Genomic DNA, 21,159 nt, shown 5'->3' with positions numbered 1-21,159 from the left:
AAACTATCATATATTATTCGACACTTAAATTTAAATTATAAATTACATAATATAATCAATAGTAATAGTATCTCGTGATTGGATTTAAGTGATTCACACATTTTTAATTTATTCAGTATGATTTTTAAACACTTGGATATCTTCACAAATTATGCGATTTTAATTGATATACACATGACAAACTTTCCCTGAACTTTGCTTATTTCCAGATCCTCCAGACAAAAAGGATTTTCGTAAATCCAAATAGTTATTAAATATTTAACTAACTTCGATTTCCTAGATGAACATTATTTATAATAAAAATAATATATTAATCATACATTTTATGTATGATTATTTGTTTGAATTTAATAAGTGATTTTAATGTAAAAAAGAAGTATAACAAATTGCAGTAATATAATTTTAGCTTGACACAAAAATGGAATACTGTTGTTTATAATACAAGATAATATATTATTTAAAACTTTATTATCTCTCACGCAGAATTTTTGATTATAAACTTAACTATCCCTAGCTATTTATCGAATAATTTGGTACAATAATTAGTATTCAAAGTACGCTGTTGGGATTCATAATGGGATAAAACGATTTGTAAACTGAAGCTGATTGCAATTTAGTTGTGGTATTATCGTTTGGATTTTTCATGTTCATCCCATTTATTTTCAAAATCTTCTTAACTTCATTATAATTTCAAAATTGTGTACGGTATATTTATTTAAACACTGTTAAAATAGTATTTAGAGCTCTATCATACATAGTAGATGAAAACGTTTTATATAAAAATTATGAATTATTAACACGTAATATTAGCTACTTAAGAGATAATATTTATTTTTTAATGTTATTTATATGTTTTTAATACAATGACGATTTAAAATCTTAAATTAAATAATTTTCACTATATCCTTTGTATACACTATAAGTATAATAATTAACTTTCGAAGAAAAACATTTATTATCACATAAAGCATAACATATTTTTAAAAATTTAATGTTTAAGTCTTTATAAAAATTAACACCATACGAATACGAACAATTTATATACTTATTAAATTAAATAGTCCATACAAATTATATAGAAATTGCTTTTATAATTCCGTAGTTCTATAAATATAATAAAATTTATTTATTATTTTCATAATGTCTTTTGAAAGAAGAATTTTTTAATAGAACTAAAATTAAAATGAATTATAATTTGTTGGAATGTTTTTATGACTATAATATTAATAAAATAAAATATTATAATAATAGCATTAATAAAATCATACTGATAGAAAATATGATAAATTGACAGTTCTATTTTTCAGTGTGTTCATATTTTAAAATATTACCTTTTTGTTCTTGGGATAAGGCATTATTCCAAGTCTTATTAATGTGCAGCTTACGATATTATTTTGCTTATTCATAATTTGATATCGCGTGGTATAAATACCGTAAAAAAAACGTTTTGGTGCATTCGATTCTCCAAATAAAGCTGTATCAAAGCCGGAAGACTCGTAATGTCCCTATCAAATAATATTCCTTAAAATAGTTTATCATTCCAAACCAAAATACATCAGTAATGACATAATATTTTTTACAAGAAATTTAATCTATAGTTAGCTTTATTAATTATGTATCATTGTATGTGTACCTTTTGCCATGGACAATTGTTATTTGTAAAATGAAATGATTCTATTAATTTTAACCAAACTTTTGGTCCTAGTATATTTTTTAATCCTGAACATACGTTTTTTGTGATCATTACATGTACATTGTCTTTCCACAGACCTGTTGAATCGTACTGTCCCATTTTGATAATAGCCTAAATTTTAGTATTGTTGTACATTTTTATTCGATGACAATTGATTAAAAACATTTCGCTTACTTCTAAAGAATCGTCAAAAGGAATATTCAACGTTATATTTCCAAGCAATTGATCTGTAACTTCTGTTAATTTTTTTGTGTATATATTGAAATTTATTAAATAATTATTGCTCGAGTTACATGGTCTAAATTCTTTAAAATCCATCCAGTATTTTCCCTAAACATAATTAGATAATAATAGTAAATAAGAATATCAGTGTTAAATTAATAAATATGAATTAGATAAACACTTTTGATATTCTAAAAAATTTAAGATGATCTATAGTTTAAAATTTGTTATAATTGGACGGTTTAAGTGAGAATATGAACAAAAATGGTAATTTTTTATATTTTATTTTTTAGTAGATCAAAGTTCCAAACATTTTTAGGTAGTTGTAAATAATTTTCAATTTCAAATCACAATAAAATATTACTGAACTATCTAAGGAAATAACATTTTATTGTTAAATTCCAAAAACTGACTACCTTTTACAATATGTATGTTATTATATTGGAGCTAAAAAATAATAAAAAAAAACCCCAGCACAGGGGGGTCGTGGCACAGTGGTGCCGTGGTATAGTTGGATTAAGTATAATGATATCTGACAATGATTAAAATCACTATCAAAAATAAACGCTTCTATGCAAATCTTTATATATTATTTAATTTTAAAAAAATTGGTGTATTATTCCAAAGGCTACATGATCTGCTAGTTCCTTATTAATATCTTGATTAAGATAAAGTATGTCGAATGAAAAAGGGATTATTAAAAAATATTATTTCTCATAAAAAAATTGTGTGGATCCATACACTTTTCCATAAGTTATATCATTCGCTAGCCATTTTCACCATGAAGACAAGTCCAGAGGTCAATTTTTTTTTTTCATTATAAAGTACATTACATTAGCTTTAATTTAAGATATATATAAAAGTGTCAGATCTTCCGGAACATTTTTAAAAGTTAAGTTGAAAAAGTTAATTTTTTGTGAAAAAGTTGTCATTTTAAATCCCCCCCTGTGGGCAAATAAAGAGTCAAATTTACAAAAAAAATATACCAAATCATAGGTAAAGACATCAAACATTTATATAAAAAAAAATTATATTGATATGTTCATTTTTGAAAAAGTTACGGCAGTTTTTAGTAAAAAAAATTTCGAAAATTTCGAAAATTAGCGATTTTTAAATTTGTAATTTTTTTGGAGGTTTCCCCCATTTACGGGAAACGAGGGAAATTTTTTCAATTTTTAAGGATAATGACTTCGACTAGATACGATTTGTGATCTTTTGACGTATCGTTGAAAGAAATCCGTTTGGTGAGAGCTGAGAAAAAGTGGTAACAGACATAAAAAAAAACACATCTTAGTAAAACCAATACCTTCTCAGCTTCGCATCGAAGCTAATAAACATCTATGTCTAATTAAAAATAATCAAAATAATTTTATTTAATAAAAATAATAGTATACAACTATATTAGTATTTTTCAATTAATGAACTTTTAGTTTTAGGGGAAACTTCTAACTAATAAATATAACTTGAAAATAGATTTGTAAACTATTATACTTACGATTGGTAATAACTGTCCGCGGGTATATCTATAAAAACCCATATAAACTAAAACATAGATACAAGTTTTGTATAGTTTCAGTAACATTTTCAGTTTTAACTTGACTTTATATAATTTTTTTGATTAAGTTAATGTTAGAAGTAATCTGGACATTTTTGTACTAGTGTATATAGAAGTTATCAAGGGTCATTTTATACGTGTATGTTATTTGTTTTTTTGCTTTTGGTTCGTGACAATATACAATTATGAATTACATTATATTATGGATAATAACGAGTATAATAAAAATTAAACACAATGTTAACGAATAATTTTAGTTATGTTTATTTGCTGTTATTATACTATTGACTGTTATTTATATATATATATATATTTGCGAATCTCTAAATCTAAAAAGAAAAATTCTACGAAATTATCCAGATGAAAGATGAATAGGTAGCTTATAAGGAAATAAAAAATATTTAAATAGTTTGTGAATTCTTATCATGAATGAATAAGAGTTCTGTTTTATATTCTAAATTTAATATTTCTCTTTTTACAGACTATTATGATTTGTTGAGTTAAAAATCTACGTTCTCAAAAATTTGTAATATTTTAAATCAAAAGAAAAAGTGTTACTAATTATAATTAAAATGTTTATTTTAATTACGATAATGCTTAAAAATAGGGGCATTCTATGGTGCAATGGATCATTAGTCGCCGACTTGTAGTTGATGTTCAGCTGCGCTGTTTGCTCTTGATTGCCGAATGGGTGAACATAAAAAAATTTTAACAGTAATACACACTTTGCCCCCATACTGATTCCCTCGACCATAATGAGGTTACTTCAGGTTGGTGTAAAATTCCGTCAAATCGTTAGAGCATAATCAACGACAAATAGTTGGGATAAAGGTTATGGTAATGACGATTGTGCTTAAAAATGTCATGAGTTTCTTTTACTTTTAAAACACACTATTAATGCACATTTAAGTAATATGCCTAAAATTTGAATAATTCCATCGTTTTATTTATATTGATATTATTATATCGCACACTCTCGTAGGAGTATATATATTGAATTTTGCTACAATGTAATAAAGTTATTGTTTTACTACAGTTGAGATTTTCCTATTACAAGCTGAAATGCTCTCATGTTTTGCAATAAAAAAATAGTTTTTAATAATATCGTATCCTTACCATGCTTATACTTTGCCAACAACAGATTTTACCTCGTGTTTACTCCAAAAGACCAAACATTTGTGCCGCTTTCGTTTCATCTCAACCAAAAACCTCGTCATGCTCATTCGTTCGTTTTTGTTAAGTTATTGCATCACTGCGACCGGAAACGTTTTACTAGAGGCACTTTTTTGAGCACTTTCATCTGCTATTGTTTTATTATTGTCCTTTTTTGTTTGTAGTGAATACCTGTTGTGTGTTTACGTGTTGCTCGTTTCTTGGGATGTTATAAAAGTTGTAAAAAATTCATAATTTATGACGGGTGGAAAAAACTAATAACAACAGTTTTTCTAAAAAGAAGAAAAACATTCAGCACATTAAACAAATAAAAAATGCTATTTTTACGTTATAATTACATATTACAGAATGTAAATCAAATTAAAATAATATTTAAACAATTATTTTACATTTCGTTTTCAGTGTTTTCCAAAAATGTTTACGCTGTTTCAATGATAATGAAAACGACAAAAGCTTTGCAAAAGTTAATTTTAAAATTTAAAAGTAAAGATAAATGGCTCGTTAAATTGTGTCAGCTAAATGATACTAAATTAAATTTCATGGTACGTTTACTTTCACTAGGTATTTTCACCAAGGTTATTTTTGTCTTTTAAAATTAGTAAAACTAGGTAATTTGTTTGAACAAAAATCTTTTAAAAAACATAGTGCTCTTTTTTGATAACGCGCCGTGGTATTATGTTTGTCTTGCGATATAAAACTGGATTAATTATTTGAAAACACTAACAAATTAGTTGAGTTGATTACGGGCCGATACGATAAGATGGACAAGAAAAATGTGTCCTATTAAGCGCAGATTACAAACGAACATAAGCTCACGTTAATTAGCGTCAAATCCCTTTCTCTTTTTCTCTTGCTCGGCTGATATTGACCCTTCCAAACGATTTAACAACAGCCTTTACTGCAAGCGAACAAAAAATCCGCAACAGGCTCTTGTATATAAATCAATTGCATGACGAATTTGTTGGCGGTCGTTTAAAAGCCATTAGCGAGTCAAGAACGGAGGCGACTATGTTCTTTCACTTAACTCAGTTGAAAAGCATCAGCCTACCTTTTGACAGGCGTACACGCACACGTGTGGCGTTTTTTACACGTGCTAATGGGAAGAGTGAATTTGACGCATTTTCTAGGCACATAACAACAATGGACAACGGAATGGTACCAAAGTACTTTAACTAACATTTCATAACTCTAGTCGTTTTATGCCACTTCAATTTCATTTGGACTGCAATTCGGGAAATTTAAACTTATAAATGTTTTTTAACACAATTTTTATTAATATTATGTGTATCGAATAAATACTAATAGGATTTTTTTTTACTATACGGAAATTTTATAAATAATTTATTTAAAAATTATTATAGTTTTATTTAACAATCCTCAAAGAATTTTAATATTCAATATATTTGAATGATCTTAAAAATGATCAATACTTATTAAGTGAATTCTCTTTGATAATGTTTTGTTGATATATTTTTACAAAAACGATATTACAAGAAAAATGATTTTTCCCAGCAATGTTTTTAGGAATTAAAATCCAAATAACAACTTTTAAAAATACATTTTTATTTACTTAAAATTATTTCTTTTAATAAAACTTTTAGTAAAAACAAAAATAAATTTATTTAGTTGTAATGGTGTTTGAACAGCTTTTAAAATACAAATGACCGTAGAAATTAGTTTTTGTTAGTTAAATGCTATTTTTTTAAAAAACCTCTTTTTACTATTTTATACGCTACTATTCTGAGACAGAAACCATTAACGGCTTAACAAGAGATTTTCAAGTGAGACCACGGACTATGTTTGAAGAACGTTAGGGTTTATTTTATTAGTTCGCCTGATGTCTCACAAGTTTTACTTTACGACCCTTTAATGGACTAGAATTTACTAAAAATATCAATATGGATGTGCTTCAGTTAGAATAGTGTGTATACGCACTATTTATAAATCTATGAATGAATAATTAAGTATAATACAAGTAAGCTGTTCATTTACTCATATTGTATGTTTTCTGAAGTACTTTGATACTTGAAGCAAAATCTCAATGGGAATTGTATTATTTGGGTTTATTCTAATAGTTCACGAACTATAACACAACAAAATTATAGTTTTTTTTTAACCTTAGACATATGGAATTCGAAGTTTTAATTTAAGTACTTATTAATATCATCTTATATGTTAATAAAATAATCAATATAATATGTCCATTACTTACATGATTAATGTTTGTTTACATATTATATGAAATAAATTTAATATTCTAATTAATATTATCTGGACCCATTTGAAATGTTCCTTTTTATTTTAAAATTGAAAATGTTTGTTAAATAAACTTAATATTTATATAGAAGTGGTAGATAAAAATTTGAAATCTGCAATAAGAATGACACTAATAATAGTTTTTTTTTTTTGGCTAGACAAATTATGTTGTGGCACGTGTGTTATTTTGTCTCTATCGTATGACATCGACCACAGCCCTCGTAACCAATAGAAAGTAGAAATGGCGAATTCTGTAAACTTTTATAAGATGTCTCTCATAGCTAAGTAGGAAGTGCAACGTCGAGGCACTGGCGGGTAAACCGTAAAAGGCGTTGGCGACAACCGCCAGTCCACGTGAAGAGTAAACGGTAAACGAGTGCGTGTCAGGAGAAAAATGGTAGAGCTGATGCCGATGAATTTTCGTCACGTGCGCTTTCGCTTGCCAACAAAGTCTCAGGATATGATGGCAAGTTGCAAATAAAAACTTGTGCAAAACCTATTCCGCTGTTAAACGTCGTTTAAAAGGAGTTGCCGCTAGAATCACTTACCGGACCGCCGTCAAAAAGGTGGTTTTTAAAAAGCGCATACTCGACGGCAACCCCACTGATCTCCAACGTCGCCCCTGCCCGCCAGCACGTATCTTATATCTTCTACCGATTGCCGCAGTAGATTCTAGCAGGAGATCCTAGTGCTTTTCCTTGTTGCCGTGTACTCGCTCGGTGTTTCTCAATGGAAAAGTCACGTACTGAGTATTTTCCCCTTTTTTCGAATTCCATACTCGTCTTCGTACAAACTGATTAAAATTAATCGCGAGTCACTAACATATCTACAGACCGACAAAAAACGGGCAAATGTTATCACGGCGATCGACACCGACGCCCACTAATATTATGATTTAGCGTTAATTTCATTAATATAATTAATTGACATTCGTAAAATGTTGCCGTATGATCTCTACGTGCTCCGATACACCAGTGGCGTCGTTAGAGTTTTGTTGCGAAAGGTGTTGTACATTTTTTTCACTTCCCTACAACCCATTTTCTCGTGTTGCGCTTTGGCTAAATTTAGTCGTCGGCAAAACTGTAACAACTTCTGCCCGTGACACGAGTATTTACTTATTCATCAACTTGCCATTACGCAGTTATTATTTTATATTATCAAATGTAATAGTTAATTTAAAGTTGCGTTTTCAAATGATTACATTACGCGAAGGAAGGGGCGCGTCTAGTGCAATAATTGCGAAAACAAAAGTTGCAATGTAGGCGGTTGTCGTGTCGCGTGCCCGGTATGGTTGAAATTAAAGTATGCGACTATGGTTTTATAAAGGGTGACACAGACTCCTGGCGCGAATTATACGACATAGACTGAATCGATCTTAGTTTTTGTTGCGAGCCGTGAGGGGTTTAAACACCGAAAGAAAGTGAAAAAAAAAACACCAGCAACGACGACGGTGAGGAAAATTAATATTTACAATTTATACTCGAATCACGTTTTTGTCCCCTCCTTTCGACAAAAACGTCCGAAAACAATATATTATACTGTACTGCATATTATATGCATTCCGGAACTTCTGTACGCTAATAATTTCAAACGGAAACCTTCCCCATTGTTGTACAACTGTAAATGAAACAATATCAATCGTAGCCGTACCTCGAGGGCGATACAACGGAACACTCGATGATTACCGTTGGAATAGAATACCCTAAAGTATCTTGGTTGTAATAACTAATAGCAATAATATTAGAAAAAATAAAACTGCAAAGGTCATCTTTTCCCCTGTGACAACTCTTCAGAAGTTTGTACGCGTTTTTTTTTCTTATCCTTAAATATCTCATAGAATATTATAACTTTTGTTTGCACTATTAGTAGTACTTTGACTTGAATTTTAAGTTGTTAAATATTTTTTAGGTTCATCTCTGAATTTTTATAAGAGTACCGTGTTCATAACTTCCAAAATACTGGTATAAAAACTGTTTGCTGACCAATTATATTCTTAATTGAATCATTTTTTAACAATTAAGCTAGTACAATACACAAGGCGATTAATTTATAGTTGACCTCTAAATTTCTTCTAAAATAATAAAAATTTATAACATTTTTTTGGGTTATTTAATGGGGCAAGTTAACACCCTTAAACTTTAATTAAATCTCTTACAGAAAGTGTAAGATTCGCATGAACTTGAAATTTGGTAGAAATACTTCTTGATATATTGAGGCCAATCGGTAAATATCTCGTTAATTAATATTAGTTATTCTAAGAAGTACTAATTAATTAGAAAGAATAGTCAAATTCGTCATCTTGCCTCACTCCTGAAACAAGTTGACATTTAAAAAGGGAAATAGACTTGTGGTCTCCTAAGTTACGCTTCTATATAATCAATAAGTTTATTTTTATCAGTAACTGAGTTTGTTCAACTAATTATAAGCAAATTATTTTACATGTAGGAATTGTATATACTAAAACGAAAAAATCAACTTTCCATATTTCAGTTTTACTCAAAAATCCATAATTTAAATAAGCTTGACATTTTGAACCCTTTTTATTTTTGAGGTTATTCTGCAGATTTGTAATAAAACTAATTTGATTTATTTATTCACACTCAAAGTTTGTATACAGTAGCATAAGTTTGATTTAAAACAAAATTATAAGTTCATTTCAGTTATACTGAAAATTTTGTCACTTTTTGAAAACATTTAAAAATATTTTTATAAAAAGTTTGCAAAAATTACTATATTTTCTTAAAACCACGAAAATCATTATGCTCTTCAGCTTGTTTCACTCTTCTCTAATATTTATTTCTAAATTTTCGATTATTTAAATATTTTTTAAGTTTTTCCTATATTTCTTATATAAGTACCACCTTAATTTTTTTAAATTGTAACATATAAAGTTAACTAGTTCATATAATAGAAAATAATTATTATTTTCTTAGTTGTAATCAACCAATAATTGGTTGAAAACACCTTAATAGTTCAGAAGTTTTTATTTTTATACCAAGATGGAAGAAGTAACACGGCAGAATGATGTGTAAATATAAAAATAACTTAACCCGCTTTCAGTTAATATTTTAACGTATTTACTGGTTTTAAAGTTGTTATTGACCAGATATTTTTATTATATGAATTATTTAAATATATATGTTGCAATTTAAAAAAAATTATGTTGGTACTCATATCAGGAATATGGGAAGTCCTTAAAATATATTTAACCATTAAAATCGAAAAATAAACAACACTAAACTAAATAAAAAAAATGTTTTTATTTGGTGTCATTTTAGGAGAAATTTAGTGATCAACGATAAACCAAACGCCTTGTACTTATTGCATTAAAAATTATGTTAATGTTTTTATAAAAGATAATGTTTAAGTCTAAAAATATTTAACCACTCTTAAATCAAAATTAAATACTACTAAGTAAAGTTAACAATGATAAATCAATCACTGTGTATATAATTTCTATTACAGCAAAAATAGTGTTAAAAAAAAATCTATATTGAAATAAATCCGTAAGAATGTTATTTCTAAACCCCATTTTTAATAAATTGGGGTCGGACATGGTCAGTCTTGAAATAGCTTTTAAGTGTAAAAAATGTATGACTGAAAAATAGCCTACTGCGTCGTAATGCAATTCATTTAGCTTCTTGGTTTGTGCTCATAAATTTTCTAAGTGCGTATAGAAAGAAAAAAATACACCATAGGCCACTTTTTAATGGCTTATGACGTAAGTTTCTTTATATTACAGAGGATTTTCACGGTTTTTTTTATATTTTTATCTACCCTAAATAGATAACATAGTTTACTATCGAGTACAAATACTGTATCAGAAATCTTATGTTTTATTCCATTGTGAATTTACTGATATTTTTGAAAATTATAACAAATTAATTGTGAATTATAGAAAGAGTTATTTCCAATATATGAATATATAAAGTTATAAAGAAGTTGTAAATTTGAATCTGTTATGAAATATTAATGAACACTTTAAAACTACTTATCTACAGTATAACAAAACATAAGCTACATGAATTATTAATAATTATTTGTTATCAATGTTTTTTAGAGTTTTAAACTTCTATTAAAAGTTTTACCGCGTAACCTTCAGTAAAATATCGAACATTAATTCAAATTAATGATCTCGCGGACTTACACTTAGAGTATACAATGTGACAATTTTTATGGTTAACTGAAAAGAACCAAAACTGAAATATCATTTATAAAGAATCTTTAAAAATTTAATACCTAGAGTTTAAATATTTAAGACGAACACATATTTTTTTTATTATTCTTTTAGTCTTAAATTACGTAATGCTCAAAATAAAAATTAAGTGTTTGAAAAAGGAAAAAGAATTCACTCTGCGTTAATTATTTGTTGGTTAATGTACGAGGGTGCCAAAGAACGCTTTGGCGGTTTTTCCGCTGAGGATCAGGTTAATTGCAATGTCATGTCATTGGATTATAATATTAAGACGGGCCGTTTATCCGCAGCTATCGGTTACTTCGCAACGAAGGTCTTTCCCCTCCATGGAAGTTGCCATTGGATTATCCATTTAAGTTTCCAACTGCATCTTTAAGGTGCGCAATTGTATCATCTTAGTTGACACTCGATGTCTAATATGTATGTAAACATAATCCTAAGTAACAACGCCTGAGGATCCTTATCTTTGAACTTTCAGTTACCCTTGTCAAAGATTATGTTTAACATTCATAAAAAACGATTTCAACGTCATTCGGTTTTGTTGTAAATTTTTAATAAATTGACAATTAACATTGATTGAAACCTGTAGTATATCAAAAGAGTATAAATTATGGGCTTACAAAAAATGTAAATTTATTTACAATTATACGTCAAGAGCTTTGCAAGAAATAATTATTAACATTTATTCAACTGGACATTTTTGTAGATTCAAATGAAACATTGTGTCCGCACATACCTAAAACCAACATTCTTTAACATTGACAATCACACTAAAACAATACAAAATTTTAGCGTTTATAATGTTAATTTTACTGTTACGATTATTTAATTTTGTTTTATTACTTTTTGTGTTTGATATTTCAATGCGAATAATAGTTAAAACCACTTTTTATCGCAGCTACACGACAGCCCATAAATGCGGTAACTGGGGATTGCAGCAGTCCCTACAGGTTGTTATCATTAAAAATATCTCTTTATATATTCAGTAATAACAATAAAATACATCATAATGTTATTTGCTGATTTATAACGTTCGTTTGTAGATATAACATCTAATCAGCCCCACACTAATCAATGCTACAGCACTTATCGTAGTATATTGAAACATATTATATGTGTATATCAAGTTTCCCTAGTTATTCAACGCATGTGATAATGGACTTACTGGATGATATCTGTGAACGATTCGTACAATTAGTTAATGGTTTTAACAAAAGTGTAGCGCAATTGTATTTTATGTGTCCTGTTCGTCTATTGTGTTACATACAAGCCCTAACAACATGTTGAGGATTATATTATTGTTGTTTTTCAGTTGAAAAATCTTACGCCTTTACTATTCACTAAAATCACATTGCTGCGATACCATAATCCGGATTTTCCATTTATTTTGCATATTTACACGCGTGTTTCCCCATTACACGACTGTGTAATTTATAGAGAGTAAATATTATTAATCGAATAAATTTAACGTCCAATTTGAAGTTACGAAGATTACCCAAGCCAAAAATAAAATAATGATTTCCTAATTTACGCGGGATTAATTTCATTATAGATATCTACATGGGAATCTAAGTGTACAATGTAGTGTTAATTTTTGGCGAAGGCCAAAAGTAAAACGAAATAGGACCAAGAAAGAGAGATTAGGCAATAAAATGGAGAGAGAATTTAGAAGGGAATCACGTGTCGGCGCATAATTTATAATTTTACCTCCAGTGAGAGTATTTTCGCGGTGGTACTATAGTGATATTGATTTAAAATCGGTCTACATACGGTTATAAAGCGACTGTGCGTACTAAAATCGGATCAGCCAAAAAAAAAAAACATACATATATAATATACAATCATATAAATGCAAAACAATCCAGAATCCCTTTATTTTTTCTAGTCCTATTCGACCCTTTTTCAGTTCGATATATTTATTACGCATATTTCATATTAATATTTCTAAATGTACACATGCACGTGAAATGAGTAATTTTTAGTAAATGTATTTTTACAAAAATCTAATGAAACCTGTACTCTAATAACTTTGGTAAAACAAGTTATTTAAATTTGATATTTAAAAGCTTAATTCTTACTGCTTTCTAGCTGAAGCACTAACATTTTAATTTGTTAAATTAGACACTGCCGCGTTATCAACTCGACCACACCGCCTCTCATAAAGGGTTGTTTAATAAATGATAACATTTTAGTTAATAAGTCAACACTATATTATAAATATATATTTCATAACTAATGAGTGCTATGCATCTTAGAGCACGTGTGTATTATTATTTTTTGTTTAATTTATTAGATATACCGTGTAAAAAAGTAGGAGCACGTCAAAATATCAAATCATCGACAAATGATTTGAACGTTACTAGTAAATGAAAGTTTCCATTTATTACTTTTGGCATCAGATACATAGCGTATCTGTATTGTATAATCATATTTGTTTATAAATAGTGTATGTATACCATTTTTAAAAAAATATTTGACAGTTATTTGTTGGACAAGTTCATTTATCGGCTAAGAAACAATTGTTAGTTCGAATGAATAAAAATATTAAACGTAATCGCTCAGGTATTATTCATATATTTATTACTGATCATTTCAATGAACTAAAAGATTCGTTGGGAAGTATCAATTCAGTAGCCACATTAATTATGATGATTCTAATTTTACTGACAACTCAATAAAAATAAAAGTAATCATACATCGTGATGGCAAACATCCTGAACGAATAATTGACCAAACGTTGTGTGTCATTAATATATAGCGGCACTGCATCAAGTGAATTACTGCCAATATATTTAGTATACTGCGCAGATCATTACTATGATACGTGACCTACAACGCTGAAAAAGAAACAAGGTTAAATAGATCATTTTATTAAGTACTCATTTGATCATGCAAGATTTAATGATTACAATTTTTTATTGTTTTGCACTATATTAATTAGTTAAGTGATCAAAGAAACAAAGTTATGATAGGGGATAACTTAACGAGTTTTTTTTACAGTTTTTAAGAGTTTCTAAGAAAATAACATAATATCTATTTCACTTCCATTCAACAGCACTGTATTACCGAACTCTTAAACTCTTTTTTTCATCATCAGTGGAAAATTTTTTTATCAAACTGGACAAAAAAATATTCTGCACATATATCAAAAACTCAATTTATTCGACTAGCAAAAGAAATCAAAGATAAACTAAGAAAAAAATTAGAAATAAAACTTTAAGCGGGATATGAAACTTGTGATATATTTCCATCTAATCCATCAAAAGTATTGAAATAAACTTCGAGTTTAATCACTAATAACTTGCATGGTTAAGGATATTTGAAGGTTTATTGGAAAATCAGAAAACAATTAAGCAAATGTGACATTAATTAATATTAATAGATTGATTTGTTGACATTAAGAATTTATAAATTGTTTATTTGTGATAAATTTGAAACATTAACGCTGAAAGTTTCTTTAAGTTATGACATGTTTATAATACACAACTAGAATACAAAGAGCACAAGTCAATGTATGTGTTATTTTGGTTTAACTGAAATTACTTTAAAATTGTCTACATAATTTCAATCTAAGATTTGACTTAAACTCAATGGAAATATCATAAATAATATGTCACATAACGCAATTTATATCGAAAGTCACAACTTTTAAGTCAATTATCTTAAAATGGCATTTTTTGTGTTATTCCCATTGTATCATAGAGATATAATTAATTTATGCCAGTTGAAAATCTAGTTGATTGTCAAAATAAGTTTTATTCATTCATCTGAATATTGTAATTTATGCTTAAGATATTATTAATGCGTGTCGGACTTACAATTTAATTATTTTATTAATTAGGTTTTGTTATAAAACATTTATTAGTTTAGCTTCGATAAGTACCTGAGAAGCTACTAGTTTCACTTTGCCATTTTTGATTGTTAGTGTCACTGTACACGATTACTTCACTTCCACTCGATCGACTTTGCTCAACGACATATCAAATGATAACAAAACGTATCTAACTGGAGTTATCAGCACCATAATTTTGAAAAATTCCCTTCAGTCCTCGGGATTTAAAAGTTAAAAAACTTAAAAGCTGCCCCAAGTCATGTCAGTTGACGGTACTTAGTTTGCCCAGTCATATTTCGTTAAAGTTATCAAGTTATAATATTTTATTTAAATCCTTTATTATTTCATTGTTTCTTCGATTCCTAGTAATTAAAAACATGAACACATTTTTTTACAACACAGTCAACAGAATAAATGAACAAAAGTAACTTCTAGACTGAACTTGACATTTTATTGCGTACAGTGCACAATTGAATCTGATTATTTACACTGAACGAATAGATGAGATTTTTCTTCTGCCTGTTCTTTTGTTTAATATCCTTTATTCATGAAATCGTTATTCCTCGTTTGCCGATCGACGTCGTACCAATCCGGATATTAAGCAAACGTAGTCAAATAATAAAAGACACAGAAACGACATTATTTTAATATATTTAACGTTTAATCAGAAATCTATTTAACTACAAGAAGTAACAAACCTAATCAATTTCATCTATAATCTTAAGTAGATTTATAGTTATAAAGTATATTGGAATGGTGTTTTTAAGTTTTTTTTTGATAAAAGCGACTAAATCTTACTGTTTCGTTCAGCATTCGTCTTGAATAAACAAACGGTTAATTATAAAAAAGTATTTAATTATTTACTTAATTTAAAGAGTTTACAAATAAGATCAATCCAATTTGTTAATTAAATTGCAAACTATTTGTACATTTAAGCTTTTGAAAATAATATCTCCAATCATCGTTCTTAGTATTTTTGTATTTATAAATTACCTATAGACTAATAGCCTGGATTTAAAAAAAAATCAAATAACTTTTTTTTGTACTATACATATTTTTATTTGCGAATATTTTTGTGTAAAACAGGTTAATTTTTTTCCAATATCGATTATGTTTCTGTGGTTATTTGTGCCCAGTAAAAAATAAATATTGACATGTTATAATTTGAAATATTTCGGGTACCCTTGAAACAAGTGGGTATGAATTATAATTGAACTACCGGTTAAAATCTAGCCCCGGATGTTAAGCATTGATTGGCATATACTTTTTGTGCACAAAAAGTTCAATGTGTCAGTGCTGTTGGAAATATTAGAATCGTGTATTTTTTTACCTCTGTTTAGGCCGTAGCAAAAACATTATACGATTCATTATTCCACTTGCAAGCGCTGATCAATCACGCCCAACGTTTATTTACTTTGGCGTTATCATCTCAATATGGTCCAGAAAGAGATTATAATTAAAATGTAGTCGGTAACAAGGTCGGTGTGTACCTAAAAAGCGACAAATGACAACGGGAGGTGTAGTTAGAGTAATAATATATACATTACCCCGCGGCCTGCGGTGACCCATACGCATAAATGAAAAGAGAATGTGTCGGGACTGTCAAACTCAAGAGAGAAATGATCGTTTTTATTATGATAAACGAAAACTGCACGTCCCTTCCAATATTGTCCCAACAACCGTCCGGACGTCAAGCCCGTTATGAAATATCCACCGAATTACTTGTCAACGTATTGTTGCGTTACAATAGCTGACCATAAACAATAACTACCGCTGTAGTTGGAATAACTTTATTACAACGTTATTACCTGCTAGTTTAATACGACTGCGAACAGTAAAGCGTAAAAGTAATAATAGTTTTTACATAAAATGCGCGGCCAGTATTTTCTAGTAACGGACGAGTCTAGTTTGCGCGTAAATATATTGTTACGTGACACCACATCCATTCATTACTAGGAAAATAATTTTCTTGAGCTAAATAAACAAAAACTACAGCCATTTTCGCAATATCATTTCGATTATACAAAAAGTAATCTTCAGTTCGATCGCTGTTCTCGACATTTAACGACACGTCAAGAAATCGTGTACTGCATAATATTTATCAAATATTATTCAATAAATTAGCGATTATACGTGTTTTTGCGCATTTCGGGTCGCACGTGTGTTTCGCTAGAACATCTGCGACGAAACTTTCGACGAATATTTATTTATTTCTATTACACTGTGCGGCCGACAGGGTAGAGGTACGCCGTTTCGATAACGAAGCCGTCTGCCTTATTCGTGCCAATTAAAACCCAGTTGATTGTCGATAAACTTCCAGGTGCAATAATAATTAAGCACTCGCGTTACTTTATCAATGACCTTAGCTGCATTACATTTGAACGAGCGCACTTGGCTAGCGAGTAGTCTATTACAAACGAAAGTCACGGGCCGTCAACAGGTGAAACGACAAACTTTTCGTGCGACGCTTTTAAAACGGAACTTGTTTTGACAATTAAAACAGAACGTTGCGGTACATTGAACAAGTGTGATTTATTTTTTAACAATTGCACAAAAATGTCGTTTTGCAATACTAGTCAAATAACATGCCGCCTTTCTTTTATTATAGGTATGCGTCGGAAATCCATAGAGGTACTGAAACTAGGCGGTATAAAAAACATCGGTTCCATTGGAAGAAAAGTGAAATGGTACTAAGGTGATACTGTTGGTCCGCCATGATCAGACTGATGCTTTTCAAAAAAACCGCCTTCTATTGGCTGTGCTTTCTACTTACGTTGTTTTACACGCATCCTACTAATGCCAGTAAGTAATTATGGTAACGTACTATTGATATTAGTTTATTCATATAGACAATAAAACTCGTTCAAGTTCGAAGGTTTCCACCAATATCATATCAGATTTTTTCATGTCAAATTTTCTCTCTCTTGATTTTGGTATGGTTCAATAGCATGGCAGTTAAAAGGTAGATTTAAAATCAACTTCAAAATCTTATGATGAATCGAAAAAATGTGTAATTAAACTTACTAGTTATGAGTTTGATGAATGAATTAAATTGGCTTCAACGTGCACATCAGAACATTATTGCAACTCGAATAAAGAAAACGTCGGTATAACTATGCCGAAAAATATTCTTTTTTGATTTTCTCATTAAGTATGAATTCTAGAGAGTTGATAAATAGCTGAATAGAAAAATATTTTTAAGTAGATGCTTAATCTAAATTTGAAAATTTTAAAAAATCAGATTATTTTTTAACAGTTATAAAAATGACAGAATTTTCTTTGCTATCGCGTTCCCCAAAAAATAGCGAACGAATTTAGCTAGTAAAATTGTAGATTAAGATGTTCAAAACACCATTTTTTTTATAGCTCAATCACCAAAGAGCTTTAAAGTTGATACAATTCATAAAAACTAAGTTTCCACAATTTTCAAACAAATCTTTTATTTTTGAATTTAAATTTTAACTGTTTTACTATAAAAAACATGAAGTATTATAATTTGATATTAGAAACATTATAGAAATTATAGAACATTAATAGAAATATTTGATATTAGTAATAGTGTCAGGTTTCCTTGATTGTCGTATTTTAAATGATATGTTTAGATTTTTTACTCCCAGTTATGAAAATTAGGATAAATTTTCATCGCAAAAGATATTTTTTTCAAACAAATATTAGACTAGAAAATTTTACAACTAAAAATTAAATATTAGATTGGTTAATTATAATCTTAGAATAACTTAAAATTGAAGCATAAATATACTTATATAAATTACCAAAAAGTAAAATGATTATATAAATATTAAATTAAAATTTTAAGTTAAATTTTTATTACATAAAATATTGCTACTATTTTAGATTAATTTTTCAAAAGTATTCAATCTTTATTAGTAAGTAGAGTAACTAAACTAATTATAGTTAATCTTTATTTTGCTTGTTGATTTTATCATTGACTAAGAAAGGCTTATATCGTAAACACGATGAAGGAACGTTGAGTACATAATCGAAAATATTTTTATTATAAAGAAGTATAAATATATAAGTATATATATATAAGCATAATGCTACGATGTAAATCTTATAACTGATTATATACAATTAGTATACTTAATATTAAACTAAAGTTATATTTGATGATAGTTGAGTAGTTGAAAGATGAATACAATAAAACCTCGTGACTAACATGTCATTTTACCGTATTTAGATGATATGACTTCAAAAGAGATTGTTGTTGGCCGTACCTAGTAAACTAATATGATTTTACAAAGGTAAAATAAATAAATACACTAAATTTGTGGTTAAAATAATTACCAGAAACGCAGAGATTCCACAACATTTTCAAAAATAAAATAGCAAAGAGTTTTTTTAGCAAAAATTGCGTTTTTTTTTTGCTTTGGTGACAAATTTTTCTTAGAAGGGAGGACGTGAGGAATTATTATTTTTTTTTATCATTAAGAAAATTTCAAGCGCTCTAATTTTTATAGATCTAATGAAACAGTTTCAAAAATTGAGACAAAAAATATTATGTATATAATTGGGTGCCTATATTAAGGTTTTCATTATATTTTCATTATAAATATCACACAAAAGAAAGCATATTGCCTTTTCTATACACTGCTAAAATTTATAAAAATTCAGTTTTCATAAAAAAAATTTCACAATTTTAAAATGCTTCTACATAAATAGTGTTTTTTGTCGTTTTTAAAGATGAATAAATTTTGAGATATTTTTCTAAATTTCGAAAATTGAGGGGTTTTTTAATTTTTGAAAGTGATATCTTTACTACGGTAAATGTTGGTTTTTTTAGACGTATAGAAATTTCTTGGACAGTGACAAAAATAAAAATTCAATTTTTACTTGATATTAATATTATTATAGTTATAATATGTATGACAATTAAATTTATACATGGTTATTTTGTTAAACTAATATATTTTTTACTAGTAATAGACTAATAATTAGTCGCAAAAAACTAAAATTAAAATTATTATACACTCTTCTTTTGTGATAGAATTTTATTTGACATAAACCATTTACTCAGAACTGTAATTACTTAAAAACATTTTAGCGTTTAAATGTACTTAAAGTTTGGAGCATAAACATATTTACTTAATTTTAAAACATTTGGTGAATGTTAAAATAATCGGTGCGTTAGTTTCTTCATTCTAAAAATACACAAAAATAACAACAATACTAACATCTTACTCGGGAGAAAAGTGTATTAAAACCAGTAAAGCTATATAAAAAGGAGCCTTTTTTAGTATATATCATTAACGTTTTCCTTAATTAATATTATATTTCATTTTTAATGGAAAGAAAGGATCTTGGTAATTAAAAGTGGCTTTTAACGTTTGGTGGTTATAAATATGTACTATAATAAATATATTATATCAAATAAATTATTTCAAAGGCCGGAAACACTCAACGGGATACGGGCTACGTCATTTATGTCAGTAGGATGTCCGTTACAAAAGGCACATGATATTATAAATGACGGGATTTAATTTTGGCACGCCCATCTCACCTTTCATTATGCTAATGTTCAAACGCCTTGGTAGTCATAAAAGAAAAGAACGGGAGAGGAAAGCTGAAAAAGCTTAATGAAAAACATTTTGAAGAAAAAAAAGACAAAAATTAAACGAGTTGCATGTCAATAATGAGGCACGGCGAGTCAGATAGGCAAAACAGGTACGCACTCGTTATGTGGAAATATTTTTATGACTTTGTTACATTTGATATCGCAGAATGATAGTTTCATCAATAATCGACAACTTCCGGTCAAGGGATATTTCAATATTGTTTTTGAAGTAAATATAAGACTAAGATTTCAAAATAATTTTTAGTTTCAAAAAAATATTTATAAAATATAAATATGTGTACTGGTTAAAATAAGTAATTTAGAGTTTAATTATCCACAGATTTATCAGCTTTTTGAATTGATGAAAAATTGAAAAATCTAAGTTTTTTCATTCATAAAAATTTTAATATAAATTAATAAAATTAAAATAATAAATTAAGAACCCGCGAAAGCTTTGTGTTGTTACTTTTTATATTCATCTATGTATTTTAAAAATAATTTTGATTTAAAATGGATATTGTTTTGAGCTTATCAAGTTTTTGCATTTTCTTTGAAAACAGTAACGGGTAATAGCTATCATTGAAAATATCGAAAGGGTTATTAAGACTTTTGACTTTTTAAAGTAGAATTTTCAGAGTCCATTATCCTGCCATCACAA

The 21,159-nt window shown here is 28.2% G+C and overlaps 2 protein-coding genes across 7 annotated transcripts in view; one reads left to right on the top strand and one right to left on the bottom strand.

Moving 5' to 3' along the window:
- The window catches only part of LOC126903529 (discoidin domain-containing receptor tyrosine kinase B-like), a 119,055-nt gene that overhangs the window by 35,093 nt on the left and 62,803 nt on the right, over positions 1-21,159 (top strand). For all 3 annotated transcript variants that reach the window (XM_050681714.1, XM_050681715.1, XM_050681713.1), the window contains one exon: positions 17,535-17,728. In XM_050681714.1, coding sequence (XP_050537671.1) covers positions 17,641-17,728 — 88 coding nt within the window. In that variant the 5' untranslated portion in view covers positions 17,535-17,640. The remainder of the gene's footprint in view (positions 1-17,534; positions 17,729-21,159) is intronic.
- On the bottom strand, positions 1,208-4,932 carry LOC126903550 (uncharacterized). Of its 4 annotated transcripts, XM_050681752.1 has the most exons (5): positions 4,587-4,931; positions 3,411-3,457; positions 1,868-2,023; positions 1,634-1,804; positions 1,208-1,505 (listed from the first exon to the last, which is right to left on the bottom strand). In XM_050681752.1, the coding sequence occupies exons 2-5, from the start codon at positions 3,450-3,452 to the stop codon at positions 1,320-1,322; spliced, it is 555 nt and encodes a 184-aa protein (XP_050537709.1). In that variant the 5' UTR covers positions 3,453-3,457; positions 4,587-4,931; the 3' UTR covers positions 1,208-1,319. The 4 variants fall into 4 exon arrangements, with proteins under 4 accessions (XP_050537709.1, XP_050537710.1, XP_050537708.1 ...); XM_050681753.1 differs by lacking the exon at positions 3,411-3,457 and having other exon boundaries at positions 4,587-4,932; XM_050681751.1 differs by lacking the exon at positions 3,411-3,457 and having other exon boundaries at positions 4,619-4,932.

This window comes from Daktulosphaira vitifoliae, unplaced genomic scaffold (genome assembly GCF_025091365.1).
Source record: "Daktulosphaira vitifoliae isolate Bord-2020 unplaced genomic scaffold, ASM2509136v1 Scaffold_4, whole genome shotgun sequence".
Taxonomy (NCBI): Eukaryota; Metazoa; Arthropoda; class Insecta; order Hemiptera; family Phylloxeridae; genus Daktulosphaira; species Daktulosphaira vitifoliae.
This window is presented reverse-complemented; position numbering and strand designations above follow the sequence as displayed.